The sequence below is a fragment of the Hemiscyllium ocellatum genome, chromosome 31 (assembly GCF_020745735.1).
Source record: "Hemiscyllium ocellatum isolate sHemOce1 chromosome 31, sHemOce1.pat.X.cur, whole genome shotgun sequence".
Classification (NCBI taxonomy): Eukaryota; Metazoa; Chordata; class Chondrichthyes; order Orectolobiformes; family Hemiscylliidae; genus Hemiscyllium; species Hemiscyllium ocellatum.
In genome coordinates, this window is record NC_083431.1 from 42,772,295 (window position 1) to 42,792,649 (window position 20,355).

General features: G+C 42.3%; 1 protein-coding gene across 3 annotated transcripts in view; it reads right to left on the minus strand.

Moving 5' to 3' along the window:
• Nucleotides 1-20,355, minus strand: part of hip1 (huntingtin interacting protein 1) — a 351,738-nt gene that overhangs the window by 130,588 nt on the left and 200,795 nt on the right. For all 3 annotated transcript variants that reach the window (XM_060847935.1, XM_060847937.1, XM_060847936.1), the window contains one exon: nucleotides 26-102. In XM_060847935.1, coding sequence (XP_060703918.1) covers nucleotides 26-102 — 77 coding nt within the window. The remainder of the gene's footprint in view (nucleotides 1-25; nucleotides 103-20,355) is intronic.

A 20,355-nucleotide genomic window follows, 5' to 3' on the forward strand; every position in this document is an offset into this window, starting at 1 on the left:
ACATTATGTCTAATGTGCTACTTACAAGTTATTTACATCATTTTCGCCTGTCTCTTCTAGTTGCCTGTCTGTCATCTGGAGATTTCCTGGGAATCTCGGATTCTACATTGAGGAGAAAAAGGAAAAATTACATTTAGAAACCATCAGCAAAAAGATCCTGATTCAGAAAATTTTCGCATGGAGAGCAGGAAAAAATAAAATATCTGCAGACAAGTGTGGCTGCTTAGGTGGTTAATTTGCAATGCAGCACTTTTTGATGGTAAATGAAAAAATTTTGACTGCAAACGGTTTTACTCAATATAATCTAACAAAGTTGCAAATTAATGGCCAACTACGATGCATTTTTGAAATAAGAAAGCATATCTTAGGTTCAGAGACATTGAAAAAGAACAGAGCATTGTGAAACTGGTTCTTGCTGCTGCCAACAAGTCACCATAATGTATTAGCAAACATTTTCCCTGACAGCATAGCAACATTTCTTTAACCCTTGGGAATCCTGAAGAATTCTATTAACAATGATTGTGTTCTTGTGCAACCCAGTGTTATCACACTTTAGAAACAGCGCTTAAAGTGTCAGTGCTGTAATCACACGACTGCCGACATATGTTTTAAAAATTCATGCTGGAGAAACAGCATTCCCAATTCATCAATGGCATTACAGCTAATTCCTGTTCACAAAATGTACCTAATAACGGAATGACTTGTATCACCTTTCTAATAAGAAAGACTGGATAGGCTAGGGGTTTCTAATTTGTGTGTGGGATTTGAGTGCTGTTGGAAAGACCAACATTTATTGTCCATCCCTGATTACCCTCAAAAAGATTCTTGTGAGTTGTTTTCTTGAACAGATGCCCTCCATGTGATGTAGGTAGACATATGGTTAGACAGGAAGTTCTACATTTTAATCACAACAACAATGAAAGAACAGTGAGGCTGAAGGACCTGTACTGTGCTGTAATGTTCTATGTTCTATGATAATACTATCAATTCATTATGGTGTGAGACTTTGGTAAAAATTTACAGGGGCTGCTGTTTTCATCAATTTGCTGCCTTTCATCTTTCAAGAGGTAAATGTATCAGATTTGGAAGGGGCCAACTCTATTGGAGGGAGTGTCTTATGAGCAAAGGTTAAGCAGGTGAGCCTCTATTCACTGGAATTTACAAGAGTAAGAGGTGACCTCATTGAAACATGTAGGATTCCTAAGCCAGCTTGACAGGGTAAATGCTGACAGGATGATTTCCCTCCTGACACAGCCAAGGACCAGAGGAAATAATCTCAGAATTAAGGGGTGCCAATCTAAGGCTGAGAGGAGGTAGAATTTCTTGTGTGTGAGGGCTGAGAGCCTTTTGAATTTCTCGCCACAGTGAGCTTCAGGGACAGAATCCTTGTGGAACTGAAGGCTGAGATAGATACGGGAATGGTGGGTCATGGGGAAAGGGCAGGAAAGGGGGCATGAGGACTGTCAGATCAGTCAGGACCTGACTGAATGATACAGCAGGCTCAAGGGGTGGACTGCATATTCCTGTTCCTATTTCTTATGGTTTATTAAAGACGCTCAGTAGTATTTAAATAGTTCGCTGAAATGAATAATTTATCTGGAACAATTTTGTCAAATCCCTTGGTGCATTCTCATGAACCTCTAATTCTCAGAATCCTGACAGTGTGGAAACAGGCCCTGTAGCCCAACAAGTCCACACCGGTCGCTCTGAAGAGTAACCCACCCAGACCAATTCCCTTCCCCTATTATCCTACATTTACTCCTGACTAATGCACCTAACCTATACATCCCTGAACACTATGGGCAACTTAGCATGGCCCATTTACCTAACCTGCACATCTTTGGGTTGTGAGAGGAAGCCAGAGTGTCCGGAGGAAACCCATGCAGACACGGGAGAATGTGCAAACTCTACATTTGGCGGCACGGTGGCACAGTGGTTAGCACTGCTGCCTCACAGCGCCTGAGACCCAGGTTCAATTCCCGACTCAGGCGACTGACTGTGTGGAGTTTGCACGTTCTCTCAGTGTCTGCGTGGGTTTCCTCCGGGTACTCCGGTTTCCTCCCACAGTCCAAAGATGTGTGGGTCAGGTGAATTGGCCATGCTAAATTGCCTGTAGTGTTAGGTAAGGGGTAAATGTAGGGGTATGGGTGGGTTGCGCTTCGGCGGGTCGGTGTGGACTTGTTGGGCCAAAGGGCCTGTTTCCACACTAAGTAATCTAATCTAATCTAATCTACATAGACAGACGCCCGAGGCTGGAAATGAACCTGGGTCCCTGACACTGTGAAGCAGCACTGAGACGCCATCTCCTCTTTCATAATGAAAATGAGTCCTATTTCTGTAATTGCCCCTTACCGGTTAAACTACTAACACAAAATAGCTTTTTGTAAAATTTGGGCATCACAGCCAGGCCAGCATTCATTACCCATTCCCAGTCACCCAGAGGGCAGGCTTAATTGCCACTGCACCATGTCACAAGTTAAAAATTGTCAATGAAAAGAGATCATAAGAGTGCAGCTATTTCACCAGTTACAGAAAAGAATGTACACAAATTAGTAAATAAAACTCTCTGCCACAAGTCACGACTGAAGCAGAAGTCCATAAATTATTTGAAAAAAAGAGAATGAAATTGTTGTTTGGAAAACAGAAACATTGACCGATCTGGAATTGAGCAGAATTTAATCATTCTAGCTCACAAAGAGAAAGTTATTAAATCTCGATGAGCTGAACAGTCAGTTTCTGGGCTAAATTAATTTATAGCTGGATACAAGTGGTGTTTCTAAAGTAACAACTCTTAAAATTGTCTTGTTATAAAGCTGCAGCTGAATTGTCACATTCTGATGGCAACCACAACATCTGAAAGTCACATAATAGCAACAGAACACAATCCAGAATATAATATGAAAAGACAGCTCCAGAATCATCGAAAGGTCAGAGAAGTGAGCCTTATGAGGTCAGGCCTGGTCTATGGTTACACAACAAATAATCAGAGAAAACAATTACATACTTCGGTCTAAGATGGTGCATTCAGTCAGGGCAAATTAAATATTTGGAATTCAGAGCAAAAAAATTAAAAATTAGGGAAGTTGCTGCTAAACTCCAATTGAATCTTGGGTAGACCACTCACAGTACTGTGTAGTCCTGCTTGCCTTATGGTGAAAAGGATTTAGAAGTGCAAAGTTTTTTCAGAAGCATGATGCTTGAATTGCAGGATTACCCCTATCAGGAATATATGAAAAAGCTGGGTCATTATTCTCTCGAAAGAAAAATTAAGAGTGATCAAAAAAAAGATTCCAAGGTATACGAATAGCTCTAATATAGTAAACATAAAGCGTTGAATCAGAGACCCTTGAAGGTGGAAATGGAAAAGGAATTTGCCACCAATACTCAGCAAAATAGGGGAGCAATCCCAACTCCAGCCAACCTGAGCTCATTAAAAAGCTCGTTAAGGATTTGTCGAAAAAAAAATGGACATTTAGAAGCTGCACAGATTTCAGAAGTTGTCAGCTTTTCAACATCTAAAGGAAGCAAGTACATTGTGGAGGTCAGTCAAGGTTCATCAGGCTGGCTTCAAAAGAGGGCCAGAAGAGCCAAGGGAACTTGGAACTTGGATGTAACAGCAGGTGGCAGTGTAAATGGGCACTCAGGCATAACATGGAGTGATTAACCTGCATTGCTGGGACAGAAGAGTAGCTGGCCTACCACAATACAAATATCATCTATTTAAAAGGAAGCAAAGGTAGTGCAGGAAATAGATTCTGGCCTGGGGTGAATAGTTCATTCTGCAGGGAGGGCAGAACCTCAGCACCAGGGATGAAATGAGGGCTAGGAAAGAAATGAAGGCCTTGTGGGTGTTTTTGCACTTTGGGTTATTTGGATGGGTGAACATTCATACTTTCATATTGCAAACTAAATGATTTCACCAGAATTAGAAGTTTTATTGACTAAGTTATGTTTTACAATTTTGTGTGCTAAGATTGCATTTTTACTTTACCTTCTTTTTGATTGTCAACTGATTAGGAAAAGAACTGCTTTACAACAACTGGTTGAGGGAAGAACTGCTGGACTTGTAAAAGCAAGTGACTGGCATTCAGTCTAAGCAATGGCTATGCAGTTTCTTTGCAGGCAGTGGAGAAGATGCAAGAGGAATCGGTTTTGTACCGAGGTACATAAGCTGAATGGGATCCAGCCAGCAACAAGTTGCTGACTGCTTTGTGGAATTGTGACCAGCTGAGGATGGCAAAGGTCATCAGCCTGACAATAACTCAGATTGGTTTCTGGATAACCAAACAACTTGTGTGTATGATCCTCTGGAACTCTGAAAGGATAGGTACGGTCCCTCTCTCTCACCTCAGTGAAAACACTGAAGGTATAGAAAGCTAGTGGTATTCTTCAAACAGTTTCTGTAAGATACTGCTTTTAACCAATAGGTCAGGGACTTTATAATTTGTGAAACAATCACTCCACGTCCCCTGCAAAGAAGCAGATGAACATTAAAGAAAAGATCACAGAACTGAAGAGCCTGAAAGGAAAGGAACCACTCCATTAAATCCTCAGGCCTACTGCAATTGAACTGCTTCCCAGTACTTTCCATTTTCCACTCCATCCGTAGCACCATTTTTTTTTGTCTGCATGCGTACATAGTTATGTGTCAAGAACTCACAGTTGTTTATCTGTGGTTTGAATCTATTTATTTGTAATAAGTTCTGGTCAAGTACAGAAACATGGCTTATATCTGTGTTAATCTGAATCTATTAGGTTGGTAAATTAGGAAGGTTATGTATTTTGATAATTTTTTTTTCCTTTTGTGATCACTCGGAATAGCAGGGCTTGATTTCCAGGATATTACCACAGTGAGGCCCAACCGGTGTTTATCAAAGAAATGTGACTGATTGAAAGCATACAAATGGTCATAAAAGTAATAAAATTTACATTGTGGCCCACGGAGTAGTGGCATGGGAGAAAGGCAGGACATTCCTCCCATCTCAGTCAGAACATCTATCTCTCTTTCATGACATTCAGAGGTAGAACACATTGAGAGCCTTAACTTATTTTTTGCTATCCTTACAAAACTCATTGCAAAACAAGAACTGATTTACAGATAATTGCCAGCCCTAAGGCCTGCACTGGAAACACAGGGTTATAGACTAGGCCAGACCCCTCAAAACACTTAAAGGAGGTAGCCCAGACTCTGGCTATTCTGGCTATCAGACCCTTTCCTTACAAGACTTCCAAAATCTTTCAAGAAAGGGACGTTTTTACCCCAACCTTATCAGATTTGTTCCTGTTGTGATGAAGCTGCTGCCTTAACAAGGTTGTGCTGTCCTTGGCTTTTTTTTTCAGAGAGGTCCTAAGTAACACAGACTCTGAAAAGTCTTACTAGTTGTTTTAAGCAAGTCTAAGGTGGATATTCATGAAGAGAATCAGCTGATCAAACCACTTAGTTTTAAACAAAACAGATTTTTTTTTACAAGATTATTGAATGAAACACAAACAACCGAAAACAGAATACCAAATAACAACATCCCCAAAAACCCAACAGATCATCCCAACTTAATGATGCTGTCCCAAATACTTGCAACAATCCCCACAAATAGCCCTTGGCCCAAAAGGTAAAATCAAACACAAGTTCTTACAGGATGGAAGTCAGAGAGACAGTACCAGCCTGGACCTGCTTCTGGGTCCAGCAGCTTTTCTTCACACTACTCTAAAACAAGACAAACCAGAGAAACACCGAGCTGGGAGAACTGGCCACTCCCTTTCATTGCACAACTTTTTTTAAACTCGAAAGCCTTCTGCCTGAGGCAGTCTCTGTTAGCTATTATCAAAATGGCCCTAAAACCCTTCACCTTCAAACTTTTCAGAGTCTGTGTCACTTACGACCTCTCTGATAAAAAAAAAGCCAAGGACAGCACAATCTTGTTAAAGGAGCAGCTTCATCACAATAGGAACAAATCTGATAAGACAGGTTGGGGTAAAAACGTCCCTTTCTTGAAAGATTTTGGAAGTCTTGTAAGGAAAAGGTCTGATAGCCAGAATAATAAATAAAAAGGCAGAGTCAATGAGAGTTATAGATTGGTTGTACAAAACCGAACCATATGTACAAAGCTATAATGATGCAGTGGTTTTGAATGAAAATTCTAAAACCTGGACACCTCTGGTCCCTTGGTCAATTGCAATTTCCAGTGAAACACTCCACTTCTGGTGACCATTTCCAAGGCTGACCCTTTTCTGGGAGTTAATGTAAAGGTGCTAGGATGAAGGCCAGGTTATGTATGAACTTTCTATAATAATGTATCAGCCCAAGAAATGACCTACAGTCCTGATGAGACATGGGAGCTGGGACATGTTAGATCACCCTCGTTGTCTTCCAAAGTCCAGTCTCCTCAATCTGTAGGCCAAGTAGGTCACTAGGATGGCCTGGAACACACATCCTTCCCTTCTTAGGCATACGGATGTCTTGGAAAAATATCTAAGGACTATGTTCAGGTTCTCTAAGTGTTCCTTATTTGTCTTCCTTGTTATTAGCACATCATCTAAATAAATGGTGACCTGAGGTAGACCTTGCAAAAAGTTTTTCATTTTCCGCTGAAAAATTCAACAGGCTAATAATATCCCATTTGGCATTCTCATACGTTGCTACAAACCAAAGTTTGGGAGAAGATTTGTAGCTCGGGTGCTCGTTGTTGTGGTTCTGTTCGCCGAGCTGGGAATTTGTGTTGCAGACGTTTCGTCCCCTAGGTGACATCCTCAGTGCTTGGAAGCCTCCTGTGAAGCGTTTCTGTGATCTTTCCTCCGTCATTTGTAGTGGTTTGAATCTGCCACTTCCGGTTGTCAGTTCCAGCTGTCCGCTGCAGTGGTCGGTATATTGGGTCCAGGTCGATGTGCTTATTGATTGAATCTGTGGATGAGTGCCAAGACTCTAGGAATTCCCTGGCTGTTCTCTGCTTGGCTATAATAGTAGTGTTGTCCCAGTCGAATTCATGTTGCTTGTCATCAGCTAAGGATAGCTGGTCGTGTCATTTCATGGCTAGTTGGTGTTCATGGATGCGGATCGTTAGCTGTTTTCCTGTTTGTCCTATGTAGTGTTTTGTGCAGTCCTTGCATGGGATTTTGAACACTACATTGGTTTTGCTCATGCTGGGTATCAGGTCCTTCGTTCTGGTGAGCTGTTGTCTGAGAGTGACTGTTGCTTTGTGTGCTGTTATGAGTCCGAGTGGATGCAGTAGTCTGGCTGTCAGTTCGGAAATGCTCTTGATGTATGGTAGTGTGGCTAGTCCTTTGGGTTGTGGCCTGTCCTCGTTCTGTTGTCTTTCCCTTAGGCATCTGTTGATGAAATTGCGCGGGTATCCGTTTTTGGCAATACATTGTATAGGTGTTCTTCTTCCTCTTTTTGCAGTTCTGGTCTTCTGCAGTGTGTTGTGGCCCTTTTGAACAGTGTCTTGATGCAACTTCTTTTGTGTGTGTTGGGGTGGTTGCTTTCGTAGTTCAGGGCTTGGTCTGTGTGTGTGGCTTTCCTGTATACCTTTGTGGTGAATTCTCTGTTCGGTGTTCTCTGTATCATCACTTCTAGGAATGGGAGCTGGTTGTCCTTTCCTTCCTCTCTAGTGAATCAGATTCCTGTGAGCGTGGCGTTGATGATCCGGTGCGTGTTCTCTATTTCTGTGTTTTTAATGATTACAAAGGTGTCATCTACCTATCTGACCCAGCGTTTGGGTTGAATTTGCGGTAAGACTGTTTGTTCTAATCTTTGCATTTCTGCTTCTGCTATGAGTCCAGAGATGGGTGAGCCCATGGGTGTGCTGTTGATTTGTTCATATATTTGGTTGTTGAATGTGAAGTATGTTGTGAGGCACAGGTCCAGTAGGTTCTTCCTCACTAAAGAGATTCACAGATTCAATCAATAAGCACGACCTAGACCCAATATACCGACCACTGCAGCGGACAGCTGGAACTGACAACCAGAAGTGGCAGATTCAAACCACTACAAATGGCGGAGGAAAGATCACAGAAGCGCTTCACAGGAGGCTCCCAAGCACTGAGGATGTCACCTAGACAGGGGACTAAACATCTGCAACACAAATTCCCAGCTCGGCGAACAGAACCACAACAGTTGCTACAAACCCTTATGGTATCAATTGGAGCATACTTCTGGGAATCCTCATTTATACACAATTTTAAGTACACATAGCCCATGTACAGTTTTGTGAATGACAGGACAGCACAATATCCCCCCCCCCCCCCACACCTACCCCTACCCGCCCCCCCCCCCCCCCCAGCTTTGTGTATAAATCCTCTATCTGAGGGATTGGGTATTCAATCCGCTGCAAAAAAACAGTTTATCATTTCTTTAAAAACCCGTAAGGCAAATGGAACTGAGCAGCCTTGCAGAATCACGGAATTGTATACAGCAGGGAAACAGACTCTTCAGTCCAACTAGTCCAAGCCAACCATATTCCAAATTAAATTAGTCCCACTTTCCTGTGTTTGGCCTATATCCCTCCAAACCTTTCCTATTCAGACAGGAAGAAAAGCCTTTTCACCCAAAGGATTGTAGGGGTCTGCAACGCACTGTTTGAAAGAGGCATGGAGTCAGAAACCCTCAAATCACTGAAGCAGTGTCTAGGTATGGCCTTAAAGTCCCATAAATTCAAGGGAGTGCATCAAGTGCTAGAAAATGAGATTAGGTGGAGTGGTTCATTTGTTGGCAGTTACAAACATGATGGCAAAGTGACCTCCTTCCGTGCCATAAATTTTCGACATGTTCGAAATGTTCAATAATTGAACAGGAGGAATGTCAGGAATGTGTGCAGAGATTGGTGGATAGTGATAGGTGGAATGTTCCTTAGGAATGCCACCATCGAAATGAGGGACCAAATGGCCTGATTCTGGGCTATGGCGATATTGATTCTATGAAACCATAAAAAGATTATTTCCTTCCTTACTTCTAACATGTACAAAGTAAAATATTGAAGTAATATATGACAAAGCACTGTCTAGCTGAGATATCAGCAGCAAATTCACTCATCATCAAATCAGACTAGAAAGGAAGCACTCTAATCTTAGTGAAATACTTATTTGGTAAACCACATTCTTCACCAGGCTTGGATATTCCAAGGTGCAAAAACATTTTAGGCAGACTAAAGATCCAGAAAGAGAAATGTACTATATAGAAATAACAAAGTGTGCACAAAAGGAAAGTACAAAACATTACAAGAACTCCAATTAGAGATCTTACAATATTGTCATTTGTTAATTCAGTAGCACAAGTTCACAAAGTATGAGTAACACTGGGATAAATCTTATGAATTAGCACTCCTATCAGAGTACTTGGCATAGCAAGCAGTTGGCTCTTAAAACCTGTGGTGCTTGTCAGGATGAGCTTTGTTTAATCTTGAATTAAAAGGTTCGCAGCAGAGGGAGCAACAGGAAGAGCCCAAACATGTTTGGACCCTAGCCCAGCAGGACTGATTTGAGAAAGTGAATCTCTGAAAGGCTGAAATGTTTTGGATAAAGGTTTTGGATCTTACAGAAGTATACTGTAAAATGTAAAAACAGGAGGTGCAATACAGGTCAAGACTGCAGCAGAGTCAAAAATTAGTGCTTTAATGTGATAAATTAAGTTTCATGTGAAATCAATAAAAAAAGCTCATTTTATTAAGAAAAAGAACAGCAAAAGTACTGCGCAGAGCAGCATAAACGTTTCAATTTCTTGTGCTGCAAACAGTCTCCAGAGAAGATGTGAGATATACTGAAGTAATGACCTAGAAATTGGATAGCCCTGTTTTCAAACACAAGCGGTCATGATTCATAACCTGACCATGTCTCTTAAGATCATGATGGGCACAAATTTGGTAAACCAGCCTCACTGCACTGCTGTCTTATCTGAGCACCACTTGCAGCTTCTGTACTCTCAGGGAGACCTGGCAAAGTTGAGCGCAAAGCAAGTGTATTAGCCAACCTGCAGGTTTGTCTTTTTTTAAAATGGAACAATAATAAACAACATGACTGGGTTAAATTATGGCAAAACGAACACTAGTACAGAAGGATGGGTGGATGTTGCACTGGATGTATCAGTAGGGTTTTTTGGCCATTCATAGGAAATCAGTATCACTGGCTTAGGCAGCAGTTATTGTCCATTTCTAATTGCCCTAAGAACAGCAAGGTGCTTTTTTGAACTGTTGCGATTCATGTGACTGTTGCATACCCATTGTGCTGCCGGTATGCCCACCATTCCAGCATGTTGCCCCGTGACTATAAAGGAACAGTGATACTGTTCCAAGTTAGCATCATGTATAACTTGGAGGGAAACTTGCTGATGGTGATGTTCCCACCCTTCTGCTGAACTTGGCTGTTGAGGTCATGGGTTTGGAAGGTGCTGCCTACTGAGCTTTGATGATTTGTTGCAGTGCTTCTTTAGATGACACAAGAAAGCAGCCAGGAACTCTCATGGATCACCCTTAAACAGGGGTGGGAGATGGTGGCACGGAAAGGATTCATGTCTTAAGATTCTGGGTGCACAGCTACATGTGTCTGTTGATCTCACATAGGTGCTCAAGGTTAGTGAATGCATCTTCTTATGACATCTGCACCATAATACAAGCCTACCCTCTTCTTTAATGCATCATATGCATACTACTCAGCCAACAACACTTCCTTGGTATTCATCCACATGTAATAATTAGACATGTTGATACACTATTCCCAGCATCACACCTGCATAACTCCAGAATTTAGTGACACCAGGTATGTTATCCAAACTCAGTCCCACACAACTACTCTTACAAGACAAGGTGGTACACAACATGAAGCAGTAGAACAGAACCACAACAAAAATGCCTGCATTTGCTGACCTGTACTGAGGAGGTGGCTCTCAACATCGTAGTGCTGCTGCACAGCCTGTGGTATTTGGCCTCATTGAGAACACAACAGATGATTCCACGTTCCTCCCTTATGTCACATCTCAAATTCCAGCATGAATACCAGGGGCTGCACATAGCTGAGAGGATGCATGGAATTGGGAACAGCACAAAGTGATTTTTTTAAAGACACAAGTGACTGGCAGCCAGGTTACAGGTAAAGAATCATCCCGTTGCCAATTATTCAGAGGGCAAGATTATGGAGGAGTATTACTGCAAGGAACTCAGATGAGGAATCCGGTGAGGCAGCATAAAGGCTGGTACTGAATAAACATGCTCAAGTGGATGCTGTGTGTTTTGAGTGACTGGACACAGTGGTGGGGCAGAATCTGGGTATAAATTGGCAGAGGGTATGGCACTGAGTCTGCACTCTTCACAACTTCTGTGCCAACTCACTACTGTGCTGCAGATCTGGAGGTACTGGCTCAATGTCTTCAATATCTGTTGGAGACTTTGTGCGGACAAGTCACCAACTCCTCTGCCCCCCACCCAGATCCTCAAGGATGCAAGGACATTTGGGTAAATTGAAGAATGCATTGGAACAATTTTAAAATACTTCACAGTACTTTCTGACACTTTGCAAAATCTTTTAAAAATGCTAAATCATTAGTTTGCAAGCAATTTGGATGTCTGTCCCGTGAAATAACACAAGAATGGTGTCCAACTTGTAGCTTCATGCTTAGCATTTGTGGTGAAATCAAGGAGGTTCCTCCACATTTGTTGCCAACAGCCAACTGGGTTGTGTGTTGTCAGGCCATTATCGATTCTGCCACACGAAAGGGGATTCAAAAGTTGGCCAGCAAACCACTGTCAAGTCCTATGTCAAAGGAAGGGAATTGTCCAAATCTCACATTCCAAAATTTGAAATGGAATTCAGTCCTGAGTTTTATTTTAAGTACAATATTTTGAGAGAGAAGTGGCTGGGTAGCAGAAGTAGCAGATCAATAGCGAGTTTGAGATTTGTAGCTCAGGTTGAGGGTCTGCATGTAGTTTGCTCGCTGAGCTGGGAGGTTCATTCCATTAGGTTTCTCTGGGTTAGTGATGTTACTTCCTGTGATATCATTTCCTGTTCTTTTTCTCAGGGGGAGGTAGATGCAGTCTAACTCTATGTGTTTGGTGATAGAGTTCCAGTTGGAATGCCATGCTTCTAGGAATTCTCATGCGTGTCTCTGTTTGGCTTGTCCTAAGAGTAATGCAAAGACTCGAACAGCTCTGCCAACTATCCAACCCAAGCTTTGGGTCCGCTCCGTGGATGACACCTTTGTCATCACTAAATGAAACAAATTAGAGGAAACCTTCAAGACCATCAATAATATCCTTATTGGCATAAAGTGCACGAAAGAGTAGGAAAACAACAACAAACTGCCATTCCTTGATGTCGCAGTCAAGCAAACAGCCAATGGGCAACTTCAAATCGAAGCATCTACAGGAAAACAACACATACGGACCAAATATTGAACTACAGAAGCAATCATCCCAACATCCACAAACAAAGCTACATCAGAACATTATTTCAATGAGCCAACACACACTGCAGCACAGAAGAACTACACAGAGCAGAGGAAAATCACCTGGACAGTGTATTCAAAAAGAATGGGTACCCAATAAACACAGTCTACCAATTTCTCAGCAACAAACTCAATCAATCAAACACGTCCAGAACCCCTAGCCACTCTCCCCTACGTCAAAGACATCTCAGAAATGACTGCCAGATATCCAGACCCCTTGGCATCATGGTAGCCCACAAACCCACCAACACACAAAAACAGCAACTAATGAACTTGAAAGACCCTATACAAACAACAAGCAAAACTAATGTCACTTACAAAATACCATGCAAGAACTGTAACAAACAACACATTGGATAAACAGGCAGAAAACTAGCCAGCAGGATACATGAGCACCAACTAGCCTCAAAATGACATGACCCTCTCTCTCTAGTATCCTTACATACAGGTAAGGATGGACACCACTTTGACTGGGACAACACATCCAGCCTAGGACAAGCCAAACAGAGACACGCGCAAGAATTCAGAGAAGCATGGCATTCCAACCTGAACTCTATCAACAAACACATTGAGTTAGACCCCAGCTTCTGCACCCTGAGAAAAATAACAGGAAATGACATCACCAACTCAAAGAAACCCAAACATATAAATAGAAAGCAGGAATCATGTACACTGCTTCACCTGAGGCCCACTGAAGATGTTACCTAGTCGGGTGACGAAACGTCTGGAAATGAACCTCCCAGCTCAGCAAGCAAACCTACATCCAGTAGCAAATTAATGTTTTAATGTCCACTCCTAAATCACTCACTCTATTGTTGTTCTCAAAATCACACAAGGCAATACATTATGTTATTTCTTATTTTAAAATTAGGGCGCTCTGATAAGGATTCAGCAGTTAAGCATCTCTATCAGGACATTAAGCCTGTCTTTTAAATTTTAAATTTATAACTTCATGGGGCCAAAAACACAGGATGACAGGCCCATTCTCAGCTTTGATACTACAACGAATTGGAAAGTCCCATCTTTGTAAAACATTGAGCAGAATTTTCTGTTCTTTTCTCAAACTACGATTCTTAGTTTGTGTGTGTACTAGTATATCCTTCAGTTGAACTGTTCATAATCTATTACGCAGAAGGTGACGGAGACAATGGTATTTGAAAGAGTTATTAACCATGCACATTTTCACCGATCGATTCAACACAAGACTAAAACCAGTTGTGACCTCTGGACAACATACACTAACCGTCCCAGTGAAGTAATGGATAAAAACATCTCGTGATACCAAGCCGTGCAGACCATAACATTGTAGGTTTAATCCTCCATCTGCTAAAAGTTAGATAATCTCAACCAAGGCAGGATTTGAGGGCTCTACAAAATGGTCTTGAAGCCGCTGGTAGTCACTTTCCTGATTGCTAGCTAGTCATTGCTATGGAAATGAGTGTTTGTGTTGTTTTGGGATGAAGACAGGATCAGACTTGCTGGTGACAACCACTTGCCATCACACAAGCCCAGATATGGAGGGTGACTACTGAGATGAGGTTTCAAAAAGCCATCCGAAGCACACCATATCAGTCATCTAATCCAAAGTAAGGAAACCAACAAGTTCTAGCAAAATATATTGACTATAAAATTCAACAGGAGAAAGTGAGGACTGCAGATGCTGGAGATCAGAGCTGAAGGGCTCATGCCCAAAATGTCGATTCTCCTGCTCCTTGGATGCTGCCTGACCTGCTACACTTTTCCAGCAACACATTTTTGGCTATAAAATTCAATAAACTAGCCCTAAAACAGGCAGTAGGACTGCAGTGCACAATTAGTCCATTCTTATTGTTTCTGACGCAAGCAGCAAGCAAGCATAATACTGACTGCTAATTTAAATGATAATATGGTGGCAGAGTCATTAGCACTGCTGACTCTCAATGCCAGGCACCCAGATTCAATTCCAGCCTTGGGTGTCTGTGTGGAGTTTGCACATTCTCACAGTGTGAGTGGGTTTCCTCTGGGTGTTCTGGTTTCCTCCTACAGTCCAAAGGTGTGCAAGTTAGGTGGATTGGCCATGCTAAATTGCCCTGCAGTGTCCAGGAATGTGTAGGTTAAGTGAGTTAGCCTGGTAACTATGGGGTTACAGGGATGGTCTTCAGAGGGTTAGTGCAGACTTGATAGGCCGAATGACCTCATTCCACATTGTGATGACTCTGCAATTCTATGAACAGCACACAAAAAGTGTGTTGACTGACTGCTTGCCTGATCAGAGAGCACAAAACTCTTGACAGGGTAGCACGAGTTCAAGTTTGTCGCAGCGGTTATGGACGGCTTGCAGATATTAAATGGGAGGCGCAATTGATTGCTGCAGGGGTAGGAGTAGGACTGCTGTAGGAGTACTAAGGAGGTGATATTAATAAGGTAATGATTGGAATGCTCAAAATAGAAGACAGCAAGTTCCAAAATTTAGTGAAACAGCACAGACTGAACAACCATCTACCAACAGGAACAAGAAGGGCCTCCAGACAAAGTCTGTGAAGACACAGTCAGTCAGAGTGATTAATCTTCAGCAATTCAACCAGACAGCCCGGAAATACAAAAGAATCTCAATCATTTCAAAAATGTGATCAAGCTCACTGAATGCACTTTCAAAATGCGATATCCTACCAACTGTACCATTTGGCTCATACATGCTCAACATAGCACACCCCATCACCTATCTACAACAAGCTCTGTTGACTGCAACCTAGCTAAATATTCATCGCTGCACTTCATCCTCACATATATAGGACACAGCATCATCACAATCACAGTTCTCTCACATCCATGCTACATCATCCAAAGACATTGTACCATGCTCAGTGGGACACTTCCCTCTTTCTCGTAGCACAAGTTGCTACATAACTGGAGACGCCATCATTTTAACTGGCAGAGGCACCAGTCATGGGTGCAGAAGGTACTGCTCAACATTACAAACATATGAACAGGCAGAGAGTACAGGGATACAGACCATGCAGGCAGATTGGATTAGGTTAGAATGGCATCACGATCGGCTACAGGATGGTAGACCACCCAGCCCATTCCTACATCGTAACATTCTGTCCTTATTTCTGAGGCTGTGTGGGCAGCAGCAAGGCTGAAGTTATTCTTCTCACAATCTCTTCTGATTGAGAAGGTGCTGGTGATGCCCTGGCAAACTGCTGCCACCAGAGCCAAGAATACCCAACTTCCAAGGGCATCGCAGGAGTCCATCAGTCTGTGCTCCAACTCATTACTAGGATTGCTGAGATGTTACCTATGGGGATTGGCAGAGGTACAAAGGAGCATAAATCTGCTTCCTTCTCTCAATAAAACAGTAATCATTCTCCCAACACTATGACTCTGGCACTGTCCTTGCTGTTAACCTACAGCCAGCTAGCCCAGATTATTGGCACCATCAAGGTCATGCAGGCAAAGTAAGGGCTTGAATGCCCAGGGCTGCTCAAAATCATCCTACAAGGCCATCAAGGCAACCCTATAAAAGTCAACAGCCTTCTGTCTGTCAGTCATCCATCACTTTTAACCCTTAAATACATTCATCCAACTTCCACAGTTTCCCCTCTATTTCTGGAGCTTTCGTAGGGGTTGCAACACTATTTGTGGTGCTGTGAAACTACTTTCCACTTAACCAGATTACCCTGAAGGAATGCAGCTTTTCATATTCTAGAGATATGTTTCCAAGGAAAGATTGTAAAAATGGTCAGACATTTTCAAAGTCACCTGGCCAGCTGTAAGAGTCTGTGCTAAACTCTCTTCCCCCTTGATATTCCTCATTTGCTATGTAACTATCCATGACCTTATTGTTCCCATCCGGCAGGACTGTCACCATACAGATAAGCCTGTGTGGCAAAGCACGTTGACCTCTATCAACAACATTTACTCAGAATATCGTCTGATGGCTTTCCAGCCTATAAACCTCACAACTTAGCCTCTTGTATCATCCGATCTTCCATTCTAAGAGTAGTCACAAACACCACAATCATGAAGACTCAGACAGGTAACTGGTGTCTAAGAAGGCTCTCCATTGCATGTGCTACTGATAATTTTGTCCAGCTCCAGTCTCTTGTCTCACATCACTATCCTCAGGACTACTCCTCTCAGGATATATGCTAGAAATCCGATCTACTGTACATAATCTTTTTCTCCTGCAGTATCCTCCAAACCGATATTGGAACTAAGTTTTCTAGCTCTCCGGTCTCATTCCCTCGCTTCCAAAGCATAGCTCTCACTTGTCCCTTATCTTGGATAGTTTTTATACTTTCCAATAAACTGGACTGTACATGCCATTGTTATGGCCACCTGACTTTGCTGTCCTCTAAACCAGCTGTGAACTTACTTTGGCAAATGATCCTATAAGCATACTCTTTAACATTCTTCATAACCAGTATGTGTATCAACATACAGTTGTTAAACATGAGTCCTGCCTCTCTGGTTCCAAACAGTAGAACTCATAGGTATGCAAAGTAGATGGTACATCGTCATCAATCCTATTTCCCATGTTCTCAGCGTCCAAAAGTTCATAACTCATTCCCCATTACTCATGGGGAATGTGTATTTATAGTCTGGTTCCATTGTTGTGGTATGAAACATTTCCCGTCATACCCAACCAACATTTCCTGTCCCTTTCCATTTTATGTGTCTTCTCATTTAAATTCAATTATATCACCAGATCTGAAATCTCCTCCAGGCAGACTGATGCAACGTCTCAACCTTCTTCTATTTTTTTCCTGATGCTTTAACTTTAATTGACATTTTTCTACCAGTATGTAACACACTTGGACCTGTTTGTCATTCCTTCTACTGCTAGAGGACTGTTATGCAGTATGAAGGTGATTTTGGATTCCCCAACTGTATTCTAACTGTAAGGCTCAAATACAGGTGACTCAGTGGTTGATGTTGCTGCACCACAGCACCAAGGACCCAGGTTTAATTCCAGCCTCGGGTGACTGGGTGTGTAGAATCTGCACATTCTCCCTGTGTCTGTGCAGGTTTTCTTCCACTTACAGCGTAAGTGGATTGGCCATGCTAAATTGCCCATTGTGTCCAGGGATTTCAGGCTGGGTAGGTTAGCCATGTGAAATTCAGGGTTATACAGGGATAGAGTGAGGAAGGATGTATCTCTGTGGGATGCTCTTAGGAGGGGCGGCGTGGACTTGATTGGCTGAATGGCCTACTTCCACTCTGGAAAGATTCTATGACTCTATTTTATGAATTGATATGGGCTATATCCAATCACCAACTTTCATCCCCCCACTGTGCACACTGCTCAGGTCCTCGTGTGGCAGTGACTTCTAGAAGCAGAAGCCAATGCATCAGCACAGCATACAGCTAAGACAGAGCATTGCCATGTATAGAGCAGCTGATCTACCAGTATTATGTACAGCATCTCATCAATCATTACATGGTTTCTTTCACACCAGTATTGCTGAAAGAACCTTCTGTAACAGTATGCATTACAATAATATTTAAGTGCTCATATATGTCCTGAAACTTATCATTCACAAATTCACTTCCATCATCGAAGGCTGCAAACACTTCCTCTCTGGTAATATAGATGCAATCCAAAATATCCCCACTTGTTTCTCATATTTCCTTAGCATCCATGACTCTCTACTCAGTAAATACAGAGGAGAAATATTTATGAAAATTTTCCCTGATCACATGTGGCTCCACACAGTTAAAGAGACAGCCATGCTGATCTTTAAGATAGTCATAGACATAGATTCCAAGATAATTAAAATCCACATATATACAAAACAAATCACCAAAAGCGAAGATTCAAACTGATTTCGGGCAATAGAAGCAGCTATCTCATCACTGAAGTCTGTGAAAACATCATGACTGGGGCTGGACCACCAGCCTGTCCATCTCTTTAAGATGTTGTACCAGAGAGCCAATCACACGAGGATTGTTGCTGCTGACCAATTGTATCAAAGCGAGGTTGTTTTTGGGTGGGGTGTGTCCAAGTTTTAACTGCACACAATCTGAAGTGATTGTCTGCCTCACTGCAAAGAAAATGTGAAGCTGTAACAAAGTTGGATCAGAATCTACCAGCGGACACGGACTTTCATTAGAAAATACGAGATGTAACAATTCCCTTCTCCCTGAAGTGTTTATCTGGTTTCTCCTTAAATGTACCGATATAATTTGAATAGAAGAACAGAATAGAATAGAATAGAATACAATAGAATAGAATATAGAAATGTATTGTGATGTGTACTTTCACATGAAACAGACAGGGAAAAGTTTTAAATCGTTGCACCATGGCACCAATATTTGTGGCAGAAGTCATACATAATAATAAAAAAGGTTCAAGTAAAATTAAGACTATTACTTAATATGATAATGAATTCTGCATTCTCATTGGTCTCTTGGTAAACTCTGCTGAATCCCTTATTTGATTTCTCACTGGCTTTCGGGTTTGATGTTGAAATAGTTAACTATGGGAAGGTGTAGCATTCAAGCTGGCTGCCCTATCTCCCACAGAAAAACACAATGTCTATGATTTGACAGTGCTTCAATAATCTGAAAGGGCAAAGCAAGAGACTTCTTTAACTGTGTTTCAAAAGTAAATGCAAGTGCAAGAATTGACAAGCTATCAACATTGATGAAATACTGTGAAGGAAATGCACTACTGTCTACCATCCTCCGTAATGGAAAGAACTTGATATTTAATGATCTGATGGCATTTTCTTGGCTCTCATGAACTGATGGAGTTGAGTCTCGTTTCAAAAGGTTAAAGCTGGCTGGTCAGATTCCTTCCCTTTAACAGTGGAGCTCGTAGATTTGTGTTCTACCTTCATCCTTGGGTTCGAATTTAAGAGCTCCAGCATTAGCTAAAGAAAACATACAAGAATGTTGTGGTTCTGTTCGCCGAGCTGAGAATTTGTGTGCAGACGTCTCATCCCCTATCTAGGTGACATCCTCAGTGCTTGGGAGCCTCCTGTGAAGCGCTTCTGTGATGTTTCCTCCGGCATTTATAGTGATTTGTACCTGCCACTTCCGGTTGTCAGTTCCAGATGTCCGCTGCAGTGGCCGGTACATTGGGCTCAGGTCGATGTGCTTATTGATTGAATTTGTGGATGAGTGCCATGCCTCTAGGAATTCCCTGGCTGTTCTCGGTTTGGCTCGTGCTATAATAGTAGTGTTGTCCCAGTCGAATTCATGTTGCTTGTCATCTGCGTGTGTGGCTACTAAGGATAGCTGGTCATGTCGTTTCGTGGCTAGTTGGTGTTCATGGATGCAGATCATTAGCTGTCTTCTTGTTTGTCCTGTGTAGTGTTTTGTGCAGTCCTTGCATGGGATTTTGTACACTACATTGGTTTTGCTCATGCTGGGTATCGAGTCCTTCGTTCTGGTGAGCTGTTGTCTGAGAGTGGCTGTTGGTTTATGTGCTGTTATGAGTCCTAGTGGTCGCAGTAGTCTGGCTGTCAGTTCGTAAATGCTCTTCATGTATGCTAGTGTGGCTCGTTCCAAAGGACTACGACCACCAGGACTCTTAACAGCACACAAACCAACAGCTACTCTCAGACAACAACTCACCAGGACGAAGGACCCGATATCCAGCATGAGAAAAAAAAACAATGTTGTGTACAAAATCCCATGCAAGGTCTGCACAAAACACTGCATAGGACAAACAGGAAGACAGCTAATGATCCGCATCCATGAACACCAACTAGCCACGAAACGACACGACCAGCTATCCTTAGTAGCCACATACTCAGATGACAAGCAACAGGAGTTCGACTGGGACAACACTACTATTATAGGGCAAGCCAAACAGAATAGCCAGGGAATTCCTAGAGGCATGGCACTCATCCACAGATTCTATCAATAAGCACATCGACTTGGACCCTATATACTGACCACTGCAACGGACAGCTGGAACTGACAACCGGAAGCGGCAGGTA